This window comes from Protopterus annectens, chromosome 13.part0, assembly GCF_019279795.1.
Source record: "Protopterus annectens isolate FY-2018-M chromosome 13.part0, PAN1.0, whole genome shotgun sequence".
NCBI lineage: Eukaryota > Metazoa > Chordata > Ceratodontiformes > Protopteridae > Protopterus > Protopterus annectens.
In genome coordinates, this window is record NC_056747.1 from 296,897,308 (window position 1) to 296,914,279 (window position 16,972).

The following is a 16,972-nucleotide window of genomic DNA, read 5'->3' on the forward strand; positions in this document are numbered from 1 at the left end:
TCAGACGAGAAATCACTTGGTGGAGACAGCAAATATACTTAAATCCAGCTCGCCCCTTCTCCCTTCCTGCTCTAAAGCAGTCTGTCACCACAGATGCTTCAGACTTGGTTAAAAAATAGTTTCAGGAGGGATAAATATGCAAGGTGTTTGGGACACCAAGGACAGATGTATGCCCATAAATAAAAAAAATAGATGCCTGCTTTAACCAAGGCACTTGACTCTCTGAATCATCTTTGATCTCTAGACCTTTCAAGTTGTTTCAGATAGTACCACAGTCATGCGTTATCAACAAGCAAGGGGGAATCTGATCTTACCTCCTTTGTAGAGTAGCCATGTTAGCTTGGGATATAACTTTACAACAGTCTCACTTTATAGGCATCCTACATCCCGACAGAGCAAAACTGTGTGGCAGACAAGCTGAGCAGGACAAAGGAAGACCCTCACAAATAGAAACTAGATCAGAGAATCTTCCAAGATTTGATCCATCAGTGGCGGAGTTCTTCAAGTAGACCTCTGTGCCTCCTCTCTAAACAATCAGCTAGCAAAATTCTGCTCCAGGGCTTCATGCAAGAAGGCTTGGAAGATAGATGCCTTTTCCTTTCCTTGGACAAGAATGTACTTGCATGCTTTTCTACCCTTTCCACTGACATACAGGGTACTTCTGAAGATTCAGAAGAAATTCCCTAAGATCACTGTGGTGACTCCCTTCTGACCCAGTGGCAGTTACCACAACTTTCCTCACAGAATGGATCTACTCACACAAAAACAGGGGTATTTGATGTACCCCAACCCCAGTCAACTTCAACTGACTGTCTGGATGATAATGTCTTAATTACCATTAGGTGCCTGTTTACTGAGGACATGCAGCAAGTATTAATGGAGAGAAGATAGGCTGCTACTAGAAAATCATTTATTTGCAAATGGAAACGGTTTTCTAGTTGGACCAAACAACATAACTAGCACCCTTTCAGGGCTAGTGTTTCTTGGTTTTATGATATTTGTATGAGTTACTATCCTATGATCCTTCTTATTCATACTTCAAGGTTCATTTGTTGGTCACATCAGCATGTCTGCTCATGGATTCCCCCTTTCAGTGCATTCTTATGTGAAAATGTTTTTGAAAGTGGTTTTGCATATGAGATCTCCAAGAAAATGGATCCCTCCTCCTTGGGATCTTAATTTTGTGTTACAGAAACTAGCACTTGCTCTGTTTGAACCAGCACATCAGGCTAACTTGAGGTTCTTAACAAGGAAAATAGTTTTAGGTAATACAGGTTCTGAAGGACGTTTTACATCTTGGACCTCCTAGAAAAACAGGTGGTTCCTTCCTGAGATCTTAACTTTGTGCTGGAAAGTTAACTATATCGCCCTTTGAACCAACTCATCAGGTGGATTTAAAGTTCATTTCATGGAAGACTGTATTTCCTATTGCTTTAACGTCTGCAAGAAGAGTATAAGTTGCAACCTCGGATGATGGGTGAACTCTATTCAATGTTCCACAGAGACAGAGTCTCATTAAGAGCAAATCCCTCATTAATGCTTCAGAGTTTAAGCTGAATCAATCCATCAATCTCCTGTTGTATTATCCAGGTCCTAAGAACCAGAGAGAATAGATTTTAAATACTTTGGATGTGCAAAGGTAGCTCAGGTACAGTCTTGACAGAAGTAAGTCCTTTAGAAAAGATCAGCTGTTTATTTCTTATGATAGGACAAACAAAGGGACAACCCATAGTAAAACAAATTGTTTCAAGGTGGTTGTTTTCAGATGTTGCCTTTTCTTGTACCCACTATGGAAAATCTTCTCCAGGCAGTATCAAGGCACTTTCTACTAGAACCTTGGCATCTAGTAGCCTAGTCTCCACCATCTTCCTAGACATATCAAAAGCTTTTGATACTGTCTCCCACCAGAAGCTCTTACATAAACTCTCATCCCTAGGGCTCACAAATTCTTCACTGCAAATGGTTCCATATATACCTCTCAAACAGAGCACAAGGAGTGAAATGGATAAATGATTTCTCCACCTTCACGCTAGTAAGTACTGATGCCCCACAAGGATCTGTACTAATCCCAGTACTTTTCAACTTATTCATTAATGACCTCTACACTGTTATAAAAATGCTACCCTAGTTATATACACTGTCTTTTTTTAATCTTACATAAATATACTGTAATAATTTAAGTGAAGTGTTAAGTTACATATGTCTGTATCTGAAGCTTTCTCCCCAGGCCTCCACTAAAAATGGGTTCTGTTGACCCAGTCGGACTATCCCAGTAAACAAATGTCAAATAAATAAGTATTAAATAAATAGTTCAATATGCTAATGATCTGACCCTAATCTGCTTTGCCAAATCTCTCACTGTATTACAAGTTCTTACACAACCATCATACTTATCCACAGAAATATGGTCAAATAATTCACTTTTAAACAGTAAAAACAAACAAAAAAAAAAAAACAGTTACTGCTCTTCACCATAAAATATCTCTATCAAAACAACACTATCATGTATCTGCCAACAACTCCATGACAGAAGAAGAGAAGTAAATAACACAAAATTACTGGTGTTATCGATGACATACGCTTGAAATTCACAGACTTATATCTACTAACTCCAAGATTGCTATTTCCCAGAATATTACCTTTTCTCTTAAGTATGACAATCTCGGAGCTGGTATTTATAAGTGTGGGGGCAGTATGGGGGGGCTTGCCCCTTGCAGAACAGAAGTTCAAAGGAGAAGAACTATATTCCAGATTTGCTCTTCTGCAGTTTTGATCCTTTTTTTTTTTTGATGCAATGACACTCTGTATTTGGAGTGCCAACATTTCAATAAATAACTGTTGCCTCTACTTTCATGTGGATATAATCTAATTAACAAACATATTTGTAATTGTTAATGCACATTATTTAATGTCTGTTCATGTATATTACTGAATGTTTGTTTAAATGTTTGCAATATGTTGGATCTTTTTTTTCTCCCTGGAACTCCACTGAAAAGGGGGTTTTGACTAAACCCAGTAAACAAAGCATAATAAAATAGAAAATGTATAATAAAATAAAAAATAAATAAATCATCTATGGCATGCTGGAAGGGGGTGGACTCTAGAACCACTCTAGAGGCAGTGGCATGGTCCCCTGTATATACTTTTACACAGCTTTACAAACTACTTTCCTTTTCTGGGTCCAGAACTAGATTCACTTTGCTAGGACCATTCTCCAGGGGCCCCTATATCTGTACTCCTCCCAGGTTGCATAGGCTTTGGTAATCAACCCATATAGCTAAAAGGCTACTGCAGCAGTGAGAATGATGAACATACAATTGTGTAAGTTATACTTAATGTAAAAATAAATTCCTCACTGCTGCACTAGCCACAGCCACCTACCTCTCCCCTTCAGTTTGTATAGTTAGTTTCTGCGATATAAAGTTGCAGATTACTGTTATATCTTTAGAGACTGAGGATGAGTATAAGCTCTTTCTCTCTTTATGGGCAAGAATGTCCTGGAGACTTCTTAACTTGGACTTGATTTCCCTCCAATGGGCTGACCATTCAGCAGTCAGAGAAGGTATGGGAGGGAGCCAAAGCTTTGTGAAGCTTGCTAATTGTTATATCCTAGGCCAGAAACCTACTGCAGGAGTCAGGAATTCAAATATCTGCTTTTATGGTAAGGTCATCTTACACAACTGTACTTTAACTTTTAAGGGGCCCTGCCCCAACTTCGAAACATGTGGAGGTCATTTCCCTTGTCTCCACTAAGGAAATCACACTTGCTCAAGTGTGCTTGTGAATGTGAACAACCTTGCCTACCCACTGGGAGACATGAGTGGGCCATGCTTCACTATTTCTTCCCCTCACAATAGTCTCTTTTGGTGCCTTGACTGCTAATCAAAGGTGGTGGTGCTGTGGTAGTGTTGTCGCCTCACAGTTAGACGTTGCCCGTTTGATTCTCAGTTAGAGCGTCTTCTGTGTGGTGACATGCATGAATGGGCGTTCCTTCATTGAAGGTTGTACGTTAGGCCTGGCAAGCCAGCACGTAAAAATCTACTGCCAATCATTAGCGCACCGGAGTTCCACTGTGGCGACCCCTAACCAGGAAAAGCCGAAAGACACAACAACTGCTAATCAAACTCTAGTCACCTGGGTAGTAGTTTGGACTTCATTACTCTGCCAGAGAAATCAAAAGATCATTTTTGGGTGGACTGTTGTTGAGATTAAAGTACCTCAGTGAATTTTGATGTGAAAAGCTCTGCTTTGATTAATTGTTGTTAATATTTTCTACTCATTAGCCTTAAATCTGCCTTAGACTATCTGAAGCAGATTAATGACAGCTCATGTATTTATTGACTTTTTTATATTTTTAGGATGAGAATGGGGAATACTTGGTCCCTCCCGCTGTTGAACTGGAATGCCTAAGATACTGTATTGTTTATGATGGGCATACAGACTCATTGAGTGGGGATGGTGAGTGATCAACCAACTTATCTGATAATTTTACAGTTGGAATACTGAAACAAGGCAAATTGGCTTTATAGTTTGTATGGAAAAAACTTAGATTGGAATACTTTAGTGTGTGGCAACTTGTTTGTGTGGACTGTTGAGGTGATAACATTACATAGCCATCAGTGGTGTTGCTATATCTGCTCAGTGGGGTTGGGGGGTGGCTTGATGAAAGTAACTGACCCTGTTGCCATTTGCTCAGTCAAATGGTTACTACCAGGCTTTGTAGAACTAGTGCCATTCCTGTGAACACAAAACAGTCTGGACAAAGCCAAATATAATGGGGTGACAAAGGCACAAAAATATTAATAGGTTTTAAATATTGCTGTTAGCAACCTAGAATGTTGCTAGAATAAAAGGTTTTGCGTTAGCATGCATTGTCTGAAGGATATAAAATCTGAAACTTAAATGTCTGTCATTATTTAGTGACTTGAATCCTCAATAATTTGCCAGAAAATCTTTTTTTTTTGAGGAACAGAAAAAAATATGAGGCAAAAGTATGAACATTCTGCAAAAATATGGACAGTTGAGAGGTATGACTAGTGTGCATTTGTGAGAAGAAAAATGTACTACTTAACTGGAGACACATATCTCTCAATTGCCAATTTTCACAGAATGTCCAGATTTTTGTTTTGTTCCTCATAGAATTTGTGGTTTAATAGCAAATCATTGAGGATTAAAGTCACTAAATAATTGTAGACATTTAAATTTCAGACTTCACTTCCTTCAGAAAATGCATGCTAATGCAAAACCTGTCATTCTAGCAACTTTCTAAGTTTATAAAAGCAGCATTTAAAGTTTGTCCCTGATTTTGGTCCTTTCTCTTCCACCCCATTAGTTTTGACTTTGTCCAGACTTCTTATGCTCAGAGGTTGAACAGTATGGACACTTGATATGCACAGACAGAGAGTAGACATGATTGCTATGGTTGCCTTCTGTGGAATAAAATGACTAGCTGCTTGCTGCTGTTTATTATTTTGGCTTTTTCAGACTAATGTGATTATGTGTAATATTTTAATGTGTGGAAACTATTTATTTGGATCAAAGGTGAAATTCATTACAAGCTGTTCAGCAAAAAGCAATGCAACCTTCAGACATGAGTTCCAGTAACCTACAGGAAAATACAAGACAAATGCATCCAGACCTGGTTAAAATAAGCAAAACACTGATGGAGTATATCAACACAAACAACAAAAGACTGGAAAAATGGAAGAAGCTTTAAACAGATATTCTGATGAGATGATAAAGCTGTAAAAATCAGAGGTTGAAATTAAGAAAAGGCTGGCTGAATATGAATGCACTGAAGAAGGCTTTTTGCCGAAACCGGTTTGCTGTTTGTTTTGCCACATTGAAGAATTTTACATTCTGCATATCTCCCTGGTGCTGGACTATTTCTTGTGTTTGAATATGAAACTGCTCAGGAAGAGATGTTTAAAAAAATAATAGAATTAGAGGACAGAGCACATAGGGAAAACCTGAGCTTTTCGGCTATACCAGAGAAGCTGGAAGGAGGAGACTGCATTAATTTTATGAAAGCACAAATAAGCAACTGGATAGGTGTTCCTCAGCAAGAGTTGTTAGTTGAAAGGGCACATCATGTGTATTCTCTAAACCTAGCTATAAGAAATCAACCTAGACATTTAATAGTAAAGATGCAATCCTACCAGCAGAAGGAACAGATTCAACAAAACTGTGGCAGAAGAACAAAATGCTAAAAGTAGGGGACAGCAGAGTGCTTGTGGAGAATGATTACTCATTGTACACTGGGCAGAAGAGGAGTAAATTTATTCCACTATTCAGGGCATGTCAAGATGCAGGTGTAAGATTCAAACTGCTGTATCCAGCGGTCTTTAAGGTATTCTTTCGTGGAGGGACAAAATAATTTTTTGATGAAATGCATACTAAGGAGGAAATACAAAAGGTTGTCCAACAAAAAGTGAGCTGTGAATCAGAAGGAGATTCTGCTTCTTGTTCTTCTGGTAATAAAGACCATAGAGAGACTGTAACTGTGAAACCTTTTCCGATATTTCAAAAGAAAATGTTGGAGAGAAGGAAGGGAGCATGAGAATTGACTAGAAGAATTGAGAATGCATTGGAAATGAAGAAGAGACAGGATTTGGGTGATGGACAAAAACAGTAATAAACAAATAACTTATTGTGTGATTACAGTGCAATCATATTTTTGAAATATGACAGAACATGAAAATCTGGAAATATTGGACTTTTTTTCAAAATGTGTTGGACTTAGGGACCTAAAGTATATGCCCTACTGCATGTCATTAATGTTCGGAAAAAATGCTTTGGAGAGGGGAAGAGAGGGAAGAAAGCTAACTATAAGTAAAAAAAAAAAAACATTTTATTTTCGTAATAGTACTGTATTTGTGGTGTATGGTTTTCTTTGCATGCTGTTTTTAAGTGTAATGGAGATTGTAAACAGGTGCTCTTGTTGCTGTTGTTGTTTTTTCTCTCCCCTCTTCTCTCTTTCTTCTTGTACAGTTTTGAGAAATATAAATGATGCAAAGTTAAAAAAAGAGCCTGAGTAAGAAGGCATGACAAAGTTAACATTTATGTTCTTTTTCTCATTCTTGCACGGGGAGATGACTGAATTAAGGACCTTAGTTTTAAGAGAGAGCAAGTAAATGAAAAAGAATATTGAATATTATGAGGCTTTTTTTCTAGCAAATGCATGTATACCTAGTAGCAATTCTGCAGCTGGTCTTCATGTTTCCATGGAAACAACTTGATAAAGAGAAACTATGTGTCTGGTTCTCATGTCTCCATGGAGACAGTCTGATAAAGAGAAACTGGAGACAGCCTGGTGGAAGGGGACTGGCAGAGGGAAAAAACAGAGAAATTGTCTAGTACGTAATGTTCTCTGAAAGCAGTCAGGGGTTTTCCCAGCTGGGAGAGCTTTAAAGATAAGACAATGCCAATCAGACTTGAAGTAAAGTTTCCTCAATTTTTTAAATGCAATGGGAATACTAATATAAACAGGTGTTTTTTTTTTTTCTTTTACTCCCTTCTCTCTTTTTCATTGTTTAGTTTTAAGAAATGTGGGTAAAGCAATGTAAAAAAAACAAAAGGGGATAGAAGAGGGGGGAGAGAGGAATGGTCTGGTTAAGAGACTATGACAAAAGAAAAGTCAAGTGTGCTTTTTCCCATTCTTGCATAGGGAAATGACTAGGTTAAGATCCTAGGCATTATCTAGTAACAGGTTTATTACAAATCATGTAAAGGAAAAAATATTGAATATTATAAGGCTTTCTTCTGGTAAACAAGGTATTCTTAGAAGTTTTTGTCTGGTTTGAATGTCACTAGAAGACAATTTGATAAAGAGAAATGGCATGGAGAAAGTGTTTACTGAAAGCATTCAAGTGTTTTCCCTGCTGGGAGAGCTATAAAGATAGACGTAATCAAATAGCACTTATTAATAACGCAGGATGTGCCATGCATCTTAGCATCTTAGCATGAGTAACCTTTCTTTTAGTTAACTTTAGCCTGTCTGTGTGGCTATCAACTTAAAACTTTTCTTATTAAAATATTTGAAGATGTGCATAGTTTTGTGTGCTATTATTAAGTTGGTAGTTTTTTTTTTTTTTGGGGTGGGGGTTGTTTGTTCTGTTTTAGGCTTTCAAAAAACAAAAAAGTTGTCTATGATGTGGCATAGGCTCAAATGGATATGACAAGAAACAACTGTATAAAAGACCAAGCTGCCAAACAGTATATGCATGTAACATAAAAGTTGAAACTAGACTTTTAACAAAAAGCAGTTATACATAAAATGTGTAATAATAACTATATAAGAAAATGATGCTTTCTGTAAAATCTTTCAATATGAATGGTCTTACAGATAAATATAAAAAAGAAAGAGAATTGAACTATATTAAGAAATGTAGAGTGCAAATAGCTATGCTACAGGAGACACACCTGGAAAGAACCAAACATGTGAATTTAATAAAGACAGGTTTTCAGGATGGTTATTCAGTGGACTATCTGGGACAAAGGAAAAGAAAAGTACTTATATTAATTGCAAGAGGAGCTCCAGTAGTGATAGAAGAGGGACAAAGATAATTGTAACATATATATATATATATATATATATATATATATATATATATATATATATATATATATAGTATTACGGGGCTACTTGCAAGTGGGAGGATTACACAGGCATGCATTTCCATTCTACCTACAACTGCTACAATAGAACTTAAGAAACTTCTGGGAGAAATAATCAGAGTTCAGCAAGGAATATTAGTTATAGGTAGAGACTGGAATTTGGTTTGCAACAGTGAAGATGGATCGGGGGACCTAGAATGGAAAATATAACAAAGGAGGGTAGATTGCTGAAGAAATTTATGAAAATATTTGGCATGGAAGATGTGCATTCAGTACTAGGAGTTTGGAGTGAATTTACATATTACTCTCCAAGATAGAAAAACTGGGCTAAGCTAGATAGAATTCATATCTCCTAGGAACATTTGCATTTAATTGAAGGTCTTGAAACTCACTCATTAACTATTTCAGATCCTGCACCAATAATAACTAAAATAAAAATGCAAGGTAATTAAATAAAAATAAGACACTGGCACTTTCCCACCTATTGGTTGAAAATAGAAGAATTTAAGGAATGGGTTTTGGAATTAATTTAGGAGATACTAGAGAAGATAGAAGTCTCTTTTGAAAATATAGCTAGGGAGTGGGATAAAATTAAAGTGGAGTTTAAAACTATGGTGGAAATAAAGGAAAGGGAAATGTGGTTAAGAAGTAACAAGTGTTATTTTGAGGGACTGACAAATGTTAAAGTATTGCAAAATAGGGGAAATCTCTCAGAAGAAGAAAAGGAGCAACTGTAGAATGCTAAACAGAAAATAAGGGATTACCTTTTATTTTATTTTACGTTTGTTGACAGGGCTAGCCCAACTGGATATATGTCCATTTTCAGCAGAGGCCCGGGGAGAAAAGCTCCACAAGTTAAACAACCAATACATAAGGACAATGATATTTATAAAAGACATTTGAACTATTAATTAGAAAGTGACACAAAACATGTCAAAAAATGAGAAGTGTAGAGAATGTACTTTATAAGTGATACTTGAACACACTCATACTATAATATTTACACACAAGTCCTAAAAGTGTAGGCTGGTTTAGTTGATAAGACAGGCACTATATACATAGGTATATGCCCTTAATAAGATAAGTGATAAAAATTATGTTATAATGGGTAGGGGGAGTTGTTTAATCTGGGTTAGCACAGGGGCATAGCCAGTGTGATTTGAGGTAAGGTTTAAGTTTACTTTTAAATAGGTTTACTGAGGATATTGAGGTTAGGTGATTGGGGAGACTGTTCCAGGTTTTACCCACTGTATTAGAGAACAGAGTGTCCCCTGCTGAGTTATTGGATTTAGATATTTGTACTAGTAGTTTGTTAGATGAGTGAAGGATTTTGAGATTATTATAGGGGGTGACCAAGGAAGTGAGTATAGGAGTATGTTGTGGGGTGGTACAGGATCTTGTGGGTTACAATTATTTGATTGAATAATATTAGGTTTGGCAATTCAAGCCAGTCTAGTTGATTCAAATTGATACAATGATGGGTTCTATAGGAGGACCCTGCAGCAAATCTGGCAATATTGTTGTACAAGGTAGTCAGCTTATTCAGAGCACTTTTACATAATTTGGTGTAGATGGGAGAGGCATAAAGCAGAGTAGATATAAGGTGGGTGTGGGCAATGGTAATTCTGGCTAATGGAGTCAGAAAGGGTTTGATCCTATAGAGGGAACCTAATTTCTTATTAACTGTTTTTATAGTGTTATTGATGTGAGGCTCATAAGAGAGATTATTATCAATTAGAACCCCGAGTAATTTAGTGGTAGTATCAGCAGATATAATGGTTCCGTTACTAGAGGTTACGATAAAGTTAAGTGGGGAGGTTCTATGGGTGGGTGTGAATAGTAGCATTTTTGTTTTCTTTGGGTTTAAGATAAGATATCTATGCAGGAGCCAATTTTCAACTGTATTAAAGATCTTTTGGGTTAGGGATTGAAGTTCTGATGGGGAAGTGGCAGAGCATATAAGTGTAGAGGCATCTGCGTATTGGATGCAGGTGGCTTGTGGGATAACAGAGTGGAGGTCATTAGTAAAGATGGAGAAAAGTAAGGTCCCAATATGGATCCTTGTGGGACTCCTAGGGTAACTGGAAGGTGGGAAGATAAGTTTTTTGCCAATAGTACAGTTTGTTTTCTATTATTTAAGTAGGACTGGAACCACTGAATAACAAGATCATCCATTGACAGGTTTCTAAGAGTGTTTATGAGGAGGTGATGGTTGACCATGTCAAAAGCTTTCAACAGATCAATAAAAAGGGCTTGAGGATAGGGTGTCATTATTACGATTCTATTAATATGGTCAGAAAAGCATAAAAGAGCAGAGGTGGTGCTATGAAATGGTCTAAAACCATGTTGACAGTTGGATAGTAGATTTTTTTTCAAGTAGATGGGTTAAAAGTTGCCTGCGAATACATTTCTCCATTATCTTTGCAACAGGGGATAATATAGCTATGGGCCTGTAGTTGGAAAGGTCCTTGGAAGTCCTGCCTTTGTGCAGGGGGATAATGTGGGAGACTTTCCAGATGGATGAGATGTATCCTTCAGTTATTGTTCTATTAATGAGGATGGATATGGGGTAAGCAATTTCTTTAGCTGATTTTTGCAGGTATTCTGCAGGTAGTTGATCTGCAGAGTGTGGTGGGTTTAAGCTGCTGGATACGTTTACAGACAAGGGATGTGGGAACTGGTTGAAAATGAAATAGGAGAGAGTTATTGATCGTGGCTGTGCTAGAGCATGTGGTGCTAGGAGATAGTTGGTTGGCCAGGGATTTAACAGTTTCTGTAAAGAAAGTGTTAAATGAGTTGGCTATTTGGGTAGGGTTATTATGGTTAGAGCCAGAGGGAGTGGGAGTGCAAGAGTGACCTGGGTGTAGGAAGTTATTTATGCCTTGCCAGAATTTTTGTGTATTTTTCTGGTGGGCTTGTTGAAGGTGGCAGTAGTAGTTCCTTTTATCAGACACTATTGCTTTTTTAGTTTCATTTCTTAGCTGCCTAAACCTTAGGTGATCTGAAGGGCTTTTTGATGCCTGCCAGTTGGCCCATAGTTTATTTCTTTGGAGAATTTTTTTGTTTGGTAGTTTTAGTGAGCCATGGGGCTGGTTTAGTTCTAGTTCTAATTTTACACATAGGGGTGTGGCAATCTAGAATGGTTAAGAATTTTGTGTTAAAGTATTTGACTGCATCATCTAATGGGAGATGCTTGAGTTGTGTCCAATCACAGGCTGAAAGTTCAGTTTGAAAGCTTTCCAGGTTAAAGTTTTTGTTGGTCCTTACAGTCCTATAGTTGGTTAGGTTTGGAGGTTCAGTCTTATATGTGATTAAGCAAGTAAGTGAGTGGTCACTTATATCTTCTGGGAGGGTGCCTGATTTATAAGTTTGCTGGGGAGTATTAGTGAGAATCCAGTCTAGAATTTTTTTCTGTTATTAAGCTTATTGGTTCGGGTAGGGGAGGTTATGGTTTGGGTAAAGCCATGTAGATTAATATGAGTAGAAGGCTGCTCAGTTGTACATGAAATCCAGTTTATATTAATATCGCCAAGTATTATGGTTTCTTGTGGATAGTTGATTGATAGTGAGCTAAGAATAGCTTCTATGCACGAGTTTAGAAAGATTGCTGTTAAGCAACTTTTTTTTTATGATAATTCTAGAGCACAACAACTTTTAGCACAATGACTCAAGCAGCAGAAAGTGAAAAGGGCTGTCACCAAGCTTAGGGAGCCTGTAACAAGGAAGGTAACAAGAGATCCTATAGAAATATTAGAAATATTTCGGAAAGTTTATGAAAGTTTGTATAAAGCAGAAAAATATGGAAATCAAGAAAAGGCAAACATGGAAATGTTTATGGAAGATTTAAACATGTCAAGGTTAGAGGTTGATGAGGCTGAATTACTAACAGTTAGGATAGGAAGAGATAAGGTAAAAATGGCTATGTATAACCAATCTACAGGAAACTCCCCATGAATAGATGGTATTCCCATGGAAGTTTGGAAGCTAGGAGGGAAAACACTGATAAAGATCTGGAAGGTTTTGATTAACAGTATCTGAAGAGGAGGAGAAGTACCATCATCCTGAAAGAAAATGGTGGTAATGGTAATACCTAAAGAGGATAAAGATCCATTGGAGCCAGCTTCATACAGGCCCATTTCGATACTAAACCATGATTATAAAGTGTTTGTTTATAATGGCTAAAAGAATGGCAAAATTGATACCAAAATTGATATGGATCATTGAGGTTTTGTGGAGGGGGAGGCAAACATTTGACAATATTAACAGAACACTGATGATCCAGAGGGAAGCAGAATGTAAGAAAATACCACTGTTATTGTTGGATCTTGATGCAGAGAAAGCATTTGACAGAGTAGACTGGGACTTCATGAGCAGGGCAATGGAAGCATTTGCTTTCCCTGATACAATTATAAGGTTGATTAGAAGTATATATGAGGGATTGGAGGTGAAAATTAAAGTGGATGGGGTCCTCTCTGATAACTTATGCTTGAGTAGAGGAACCAGGCAGGATTGTCCACTTTCCCCTTTGTTGTCTGCATTATATTTAGAACCATTGGCAAAGAAAATGAGGGATTCAGAAATTCAAGGATATAATTGGTAGGGTAGGCAGGAAAAGCTGGCTGTGTTTGCAGATGATATTATTATTTACACGACAAAACCAGAAAGGGAAATTATGGTGTTGTGGAATATTTTAAGACAATTTCAAATTAATGAAGCTAAAACAAAGGCAATAGCAGTAAATGACGTACCCACACATGAATTGGTCCAACAATATCCATATTTGTGGGGACACAATAAAATTAAGTATTCAGGAGTATGGATTAGAAATTACTCAGTTGTGGCAGCTAAGGATATGTGGGAAGAGACTAAACAGAAGACAATACAAAAATTGAAAAACTGGAAGCGTTATTATATGGATATGGATATGGATACTAAGATAAAAGCAATTAAAATGCTTTTAGTTCCTTTAGTCTTATACACAGGTCAGGCATATTTTTATCGACCAGAGGAGAAGCTGTGGATAGCAATTAAAAAAGAGTTTAATGATTTAATCTGGAAAGGGAAGAAAGCAAAGGTCAAGTGGGATAAGCTGATTCTTCCAATAGAATGAGGCGAACTAAGATTACCCAATTTGAGGGACTATTTTAGAACAACACAGTTAAGGCTCTTATACATAGCACAAGCAGAAAACTGTAATTCAAAGTGGAAAGAACTGATGATGATACAAGGGGGAAGCTCAACAAATAAGGAAAGATTGGGATGTGGATTTTGGGATGCTCAGGGGAGGTTTTGGAAGAGGTGGGGTCACCCAATGGGGCATCCTGGAGCACGGGTTCCCTACGCTTGGGGCAGAGGGGAGGTTCGGAGGCGGACACTGGCACCGAAGGCAAAGGAGCCAATGGAGTCGAGCGTGGAGCTGTCTCATCAGACAGCACACTCCTCATCACCTCGAAGGCATCGTGGTCCCGACCTGAAAGAATCTCGGGCTCCGAAGAAGCAGGAGACTTCCTCGAAACTGAGGGCGACTGCTCTGAGGCCGATGCAGGTGCTGAGCTGATCTGCGCCAAAGTACTGAGAGGGAGAGTAGGGTCATACAAGGGTGCAATGCCACTCCACTCCTCAGAGCTGACAAGGGAACGTCAGCTCCCAGATCCCTCGATAGAAGGGGGTATCAAGGAGATTGGAGCAGTAGTCTGAACCGAGAGACCAGAGGAGGTTACTGGAACTGATAGTTCCACCACTATGACTTCTATACACTCCAGCTCCGAACTCAGAGGAGTCAGAGGAATCAAGACAGGTGTTGCTTGGGCTGTTGGCACAATTTCCATCTGGGATGGGCCCGAAAGTATTTTGGCTAATGCTGATGCCCTAAAAAGCAACTTTACCACCCTCTCCACATCATCATTTGAGAGGCTCCTGGATAACCAAGAGGAATGGGTTGAAGACCGGTGAATGTCCAACCTTTCTCTCCCTCTCGGAGCTTCGGCACAGGTCAGCTCGGCTCCTACATCTGCCTCTGAGCCATCGCCCTCAGTTCGGAGGACATCTCCTGCTTCTTCGGAGCTGGAGATTTTCAGATCAGGACTGCGATGCCTTTGAGGTGATGAGGAGTGTGCTGTCTGCTGAGACAGCTCCACCCTCAGCTCCATTGGCTCCTTTGCCTTCGGTGCCAGTGTCCATCTCTGAACCTCCCATCTGCCCCAAGCATAGGGAACCTATGCTCCAGGATGCCCCATTGGGTGATCCCACCTCTTCTGAAACCTCCCCTGTGCATTCCTCAGAGGAGGTCCCTCGGAAGAGGACTTCGAGAGGAAGCATGTGGATTCCCCTGAGTTCTTGACATCAGACACAGAATTGGATGACTCAGAAGGGTCACCACAGTCCCCCTATGAAGATGTCTCTTTTTCAGACATCTTAGAAATCCTTAGACAGAGGGGTGATTGGAAGTCCCTTGCCCCTTCTAAAGATGAGTCAGTGTACCTGGATGCATTCGGTTCCTGACCCTCCACCTCTTGGTTATCTCCTCCTTTCGACCCACTTTTGCACGTAGTGAGTCGGAAGGCTTGGAGCGCTCCAGATACGATGGAACCAATTCTGTGGAGGCCCATTAAATTTATTACAGCCCCTGAAGACAACTCTTCATACCTAAAGGTGTTCCCATTGATGCTATGGTGGTGGCAACAGCCACCAAGAACGATTAGAGGAAACTTCTTCATCTGTTCATCTGCCGAATAAAGAGTCTGGTACAATGGACAGATATGGAAAGCGTATGTTTTCTTCAGTGACCTTTACACTCAGGTCGCTGAACTATTTGTCCCACTTTACAAGGCTTCAAAGGGATCTCCTCAAAGAGTTAGGAGATATCTTACAGGATCCTACAGCTGCAGGTGCCTCGGACAAGTCAGCTTCTCAGCTTGTGACCTTGACTTCAGTGGTTAACTCCTCCATGCAGCTAATTTCTTACAAAGCTGATGGGGCAAGCTGGGTGGCAGGCACAGGGGTAGCCTTACGTAGACACTCCTGGATGCATATTTATCATTTTGTGGAGCCCTTCAAGTTTTCCTTTACCAATGCCCCCTTTGAAAGCTCGTCCTTGTTTGGGCCTCAGGTAGAAGAGACTCTTACCAGGTGTAAACAGGATGGCAAAACTCTCTCTGCCATGGGAGTACATTTTTCTGCTCCATCTAGGCCCTATCCTGAAGGCCAGAAGAGTGGGAAAATGTGGTTCCAGAAATCCCAGGGAGCTTTGCCTGACACACGTGGAGATTTTTCCCCCAGGGGCAGAGGGAAAATAACAACAGAAGATGCCAACCTCGCAGCAGAGGGAGTCCGCAGAATCAGGTCAAAAGAGATACCTTCTCTGGTAGGCCCTTCCATCAGTCCTGAAGGGAGGTCCAACTATCTGACTCCGGAAAAAGTCGGGGGGGGGGAATTATCCTTGTACCCAAAAGCCTAGCGGACAATCACAGAAGATACATGAGTGCTATCCACAATATCTGAAGGTTACAATAGCCCCTTATCTCAACTTCCTCTGTCAAAAAGACAATACTCTATCCCAGATGTTCCACCCAGTCTTCAGGATCAAGGAAACCTAGAGGTTCAAAGGTTGCTAAGAAAAAGAGTCATCCAGGAGGTCCCTGCAGATCAAATCTGATCTGGAACTTACTCAAGGTTCTTTTTAGTTCCAAAAAAAACACAAGACTGGAGACCCATTTTGGATCTCAGCATGCTGAACAAGTCAGTCAAGAAAACAAAGTTCTGGATGGTAACACTGCAGTCCATTCTTCCCTTTCTGGGACAGGACAATTAGATGTGCTCTGTTGATCTCCAGGATGCATACTACCACCTAAAAATGGACAGATGGTCCAAGAGATATTTACGCTTCCAGCTGGGAGCCAGTCACTATCAGTTCAGAGCTCTGCCCTTTGGTCTCACTACAGCCCCTAGGGTGTTCACCAAATGCATGGCAGGCTCACCTGAGACATCAAGGATTCTGGGTGTTTCCATATTTAGATGACTGGCTCCTTACTGCCACCCGTGAGCATCAACTAATCAGGGCAAGGGAATCCACAATTCGCTCTTGTTCTCAACTTGGGATCATAATAAACTATGGAAAATCTGCCTTGTTGCCTTGTCAATATATTACCTTTATAGGGGCAGATTTAGACACAAGAGCCATGATAGCAAAGCTGCCTCAAGAAAGAGTATTAACAATCTGTTGCCAAGTTGTCATGCTGTTCACACAAAAGAGAATTCAAGCAAGGTTTGTCCTCAAGGTCCTGGGTTCTATGGCGGCAGCAATCACTCTGATCCCTATGGCTCGCTTCCACATGAAAATTCTACAGTGGCTTCTATT

At 39.5% G+C, this 16,972-nt stretch overlaps 1 protein-coding gene across 8 annotated transcripts in view; it reads left to right on the plus strand.

The window, feature by feature from the left end:
- STYXL1 (serine/threonine/tyrosine interacting like 1) overlaps nt 1-16,972 on the plus strand; it is a 1,008,156-nt gene that overhangs the window by 743,395 nt on the left and 247,789 nt on the right. For all 8 annotated transcript variants that reach the window (XM_044053876.1, XM_044053881.1, XM_044053880.1 and 5 more), the window contains one exon: nt 4,359-4,458. In XM_044053876.1, the coding sequence (XP_043909811.1) occupies nt 4,359-4,458 (100 nt within the window). The remainder of the gene's footprint in view (nt 1-4,358; nt 4,459-16,972) is intronic.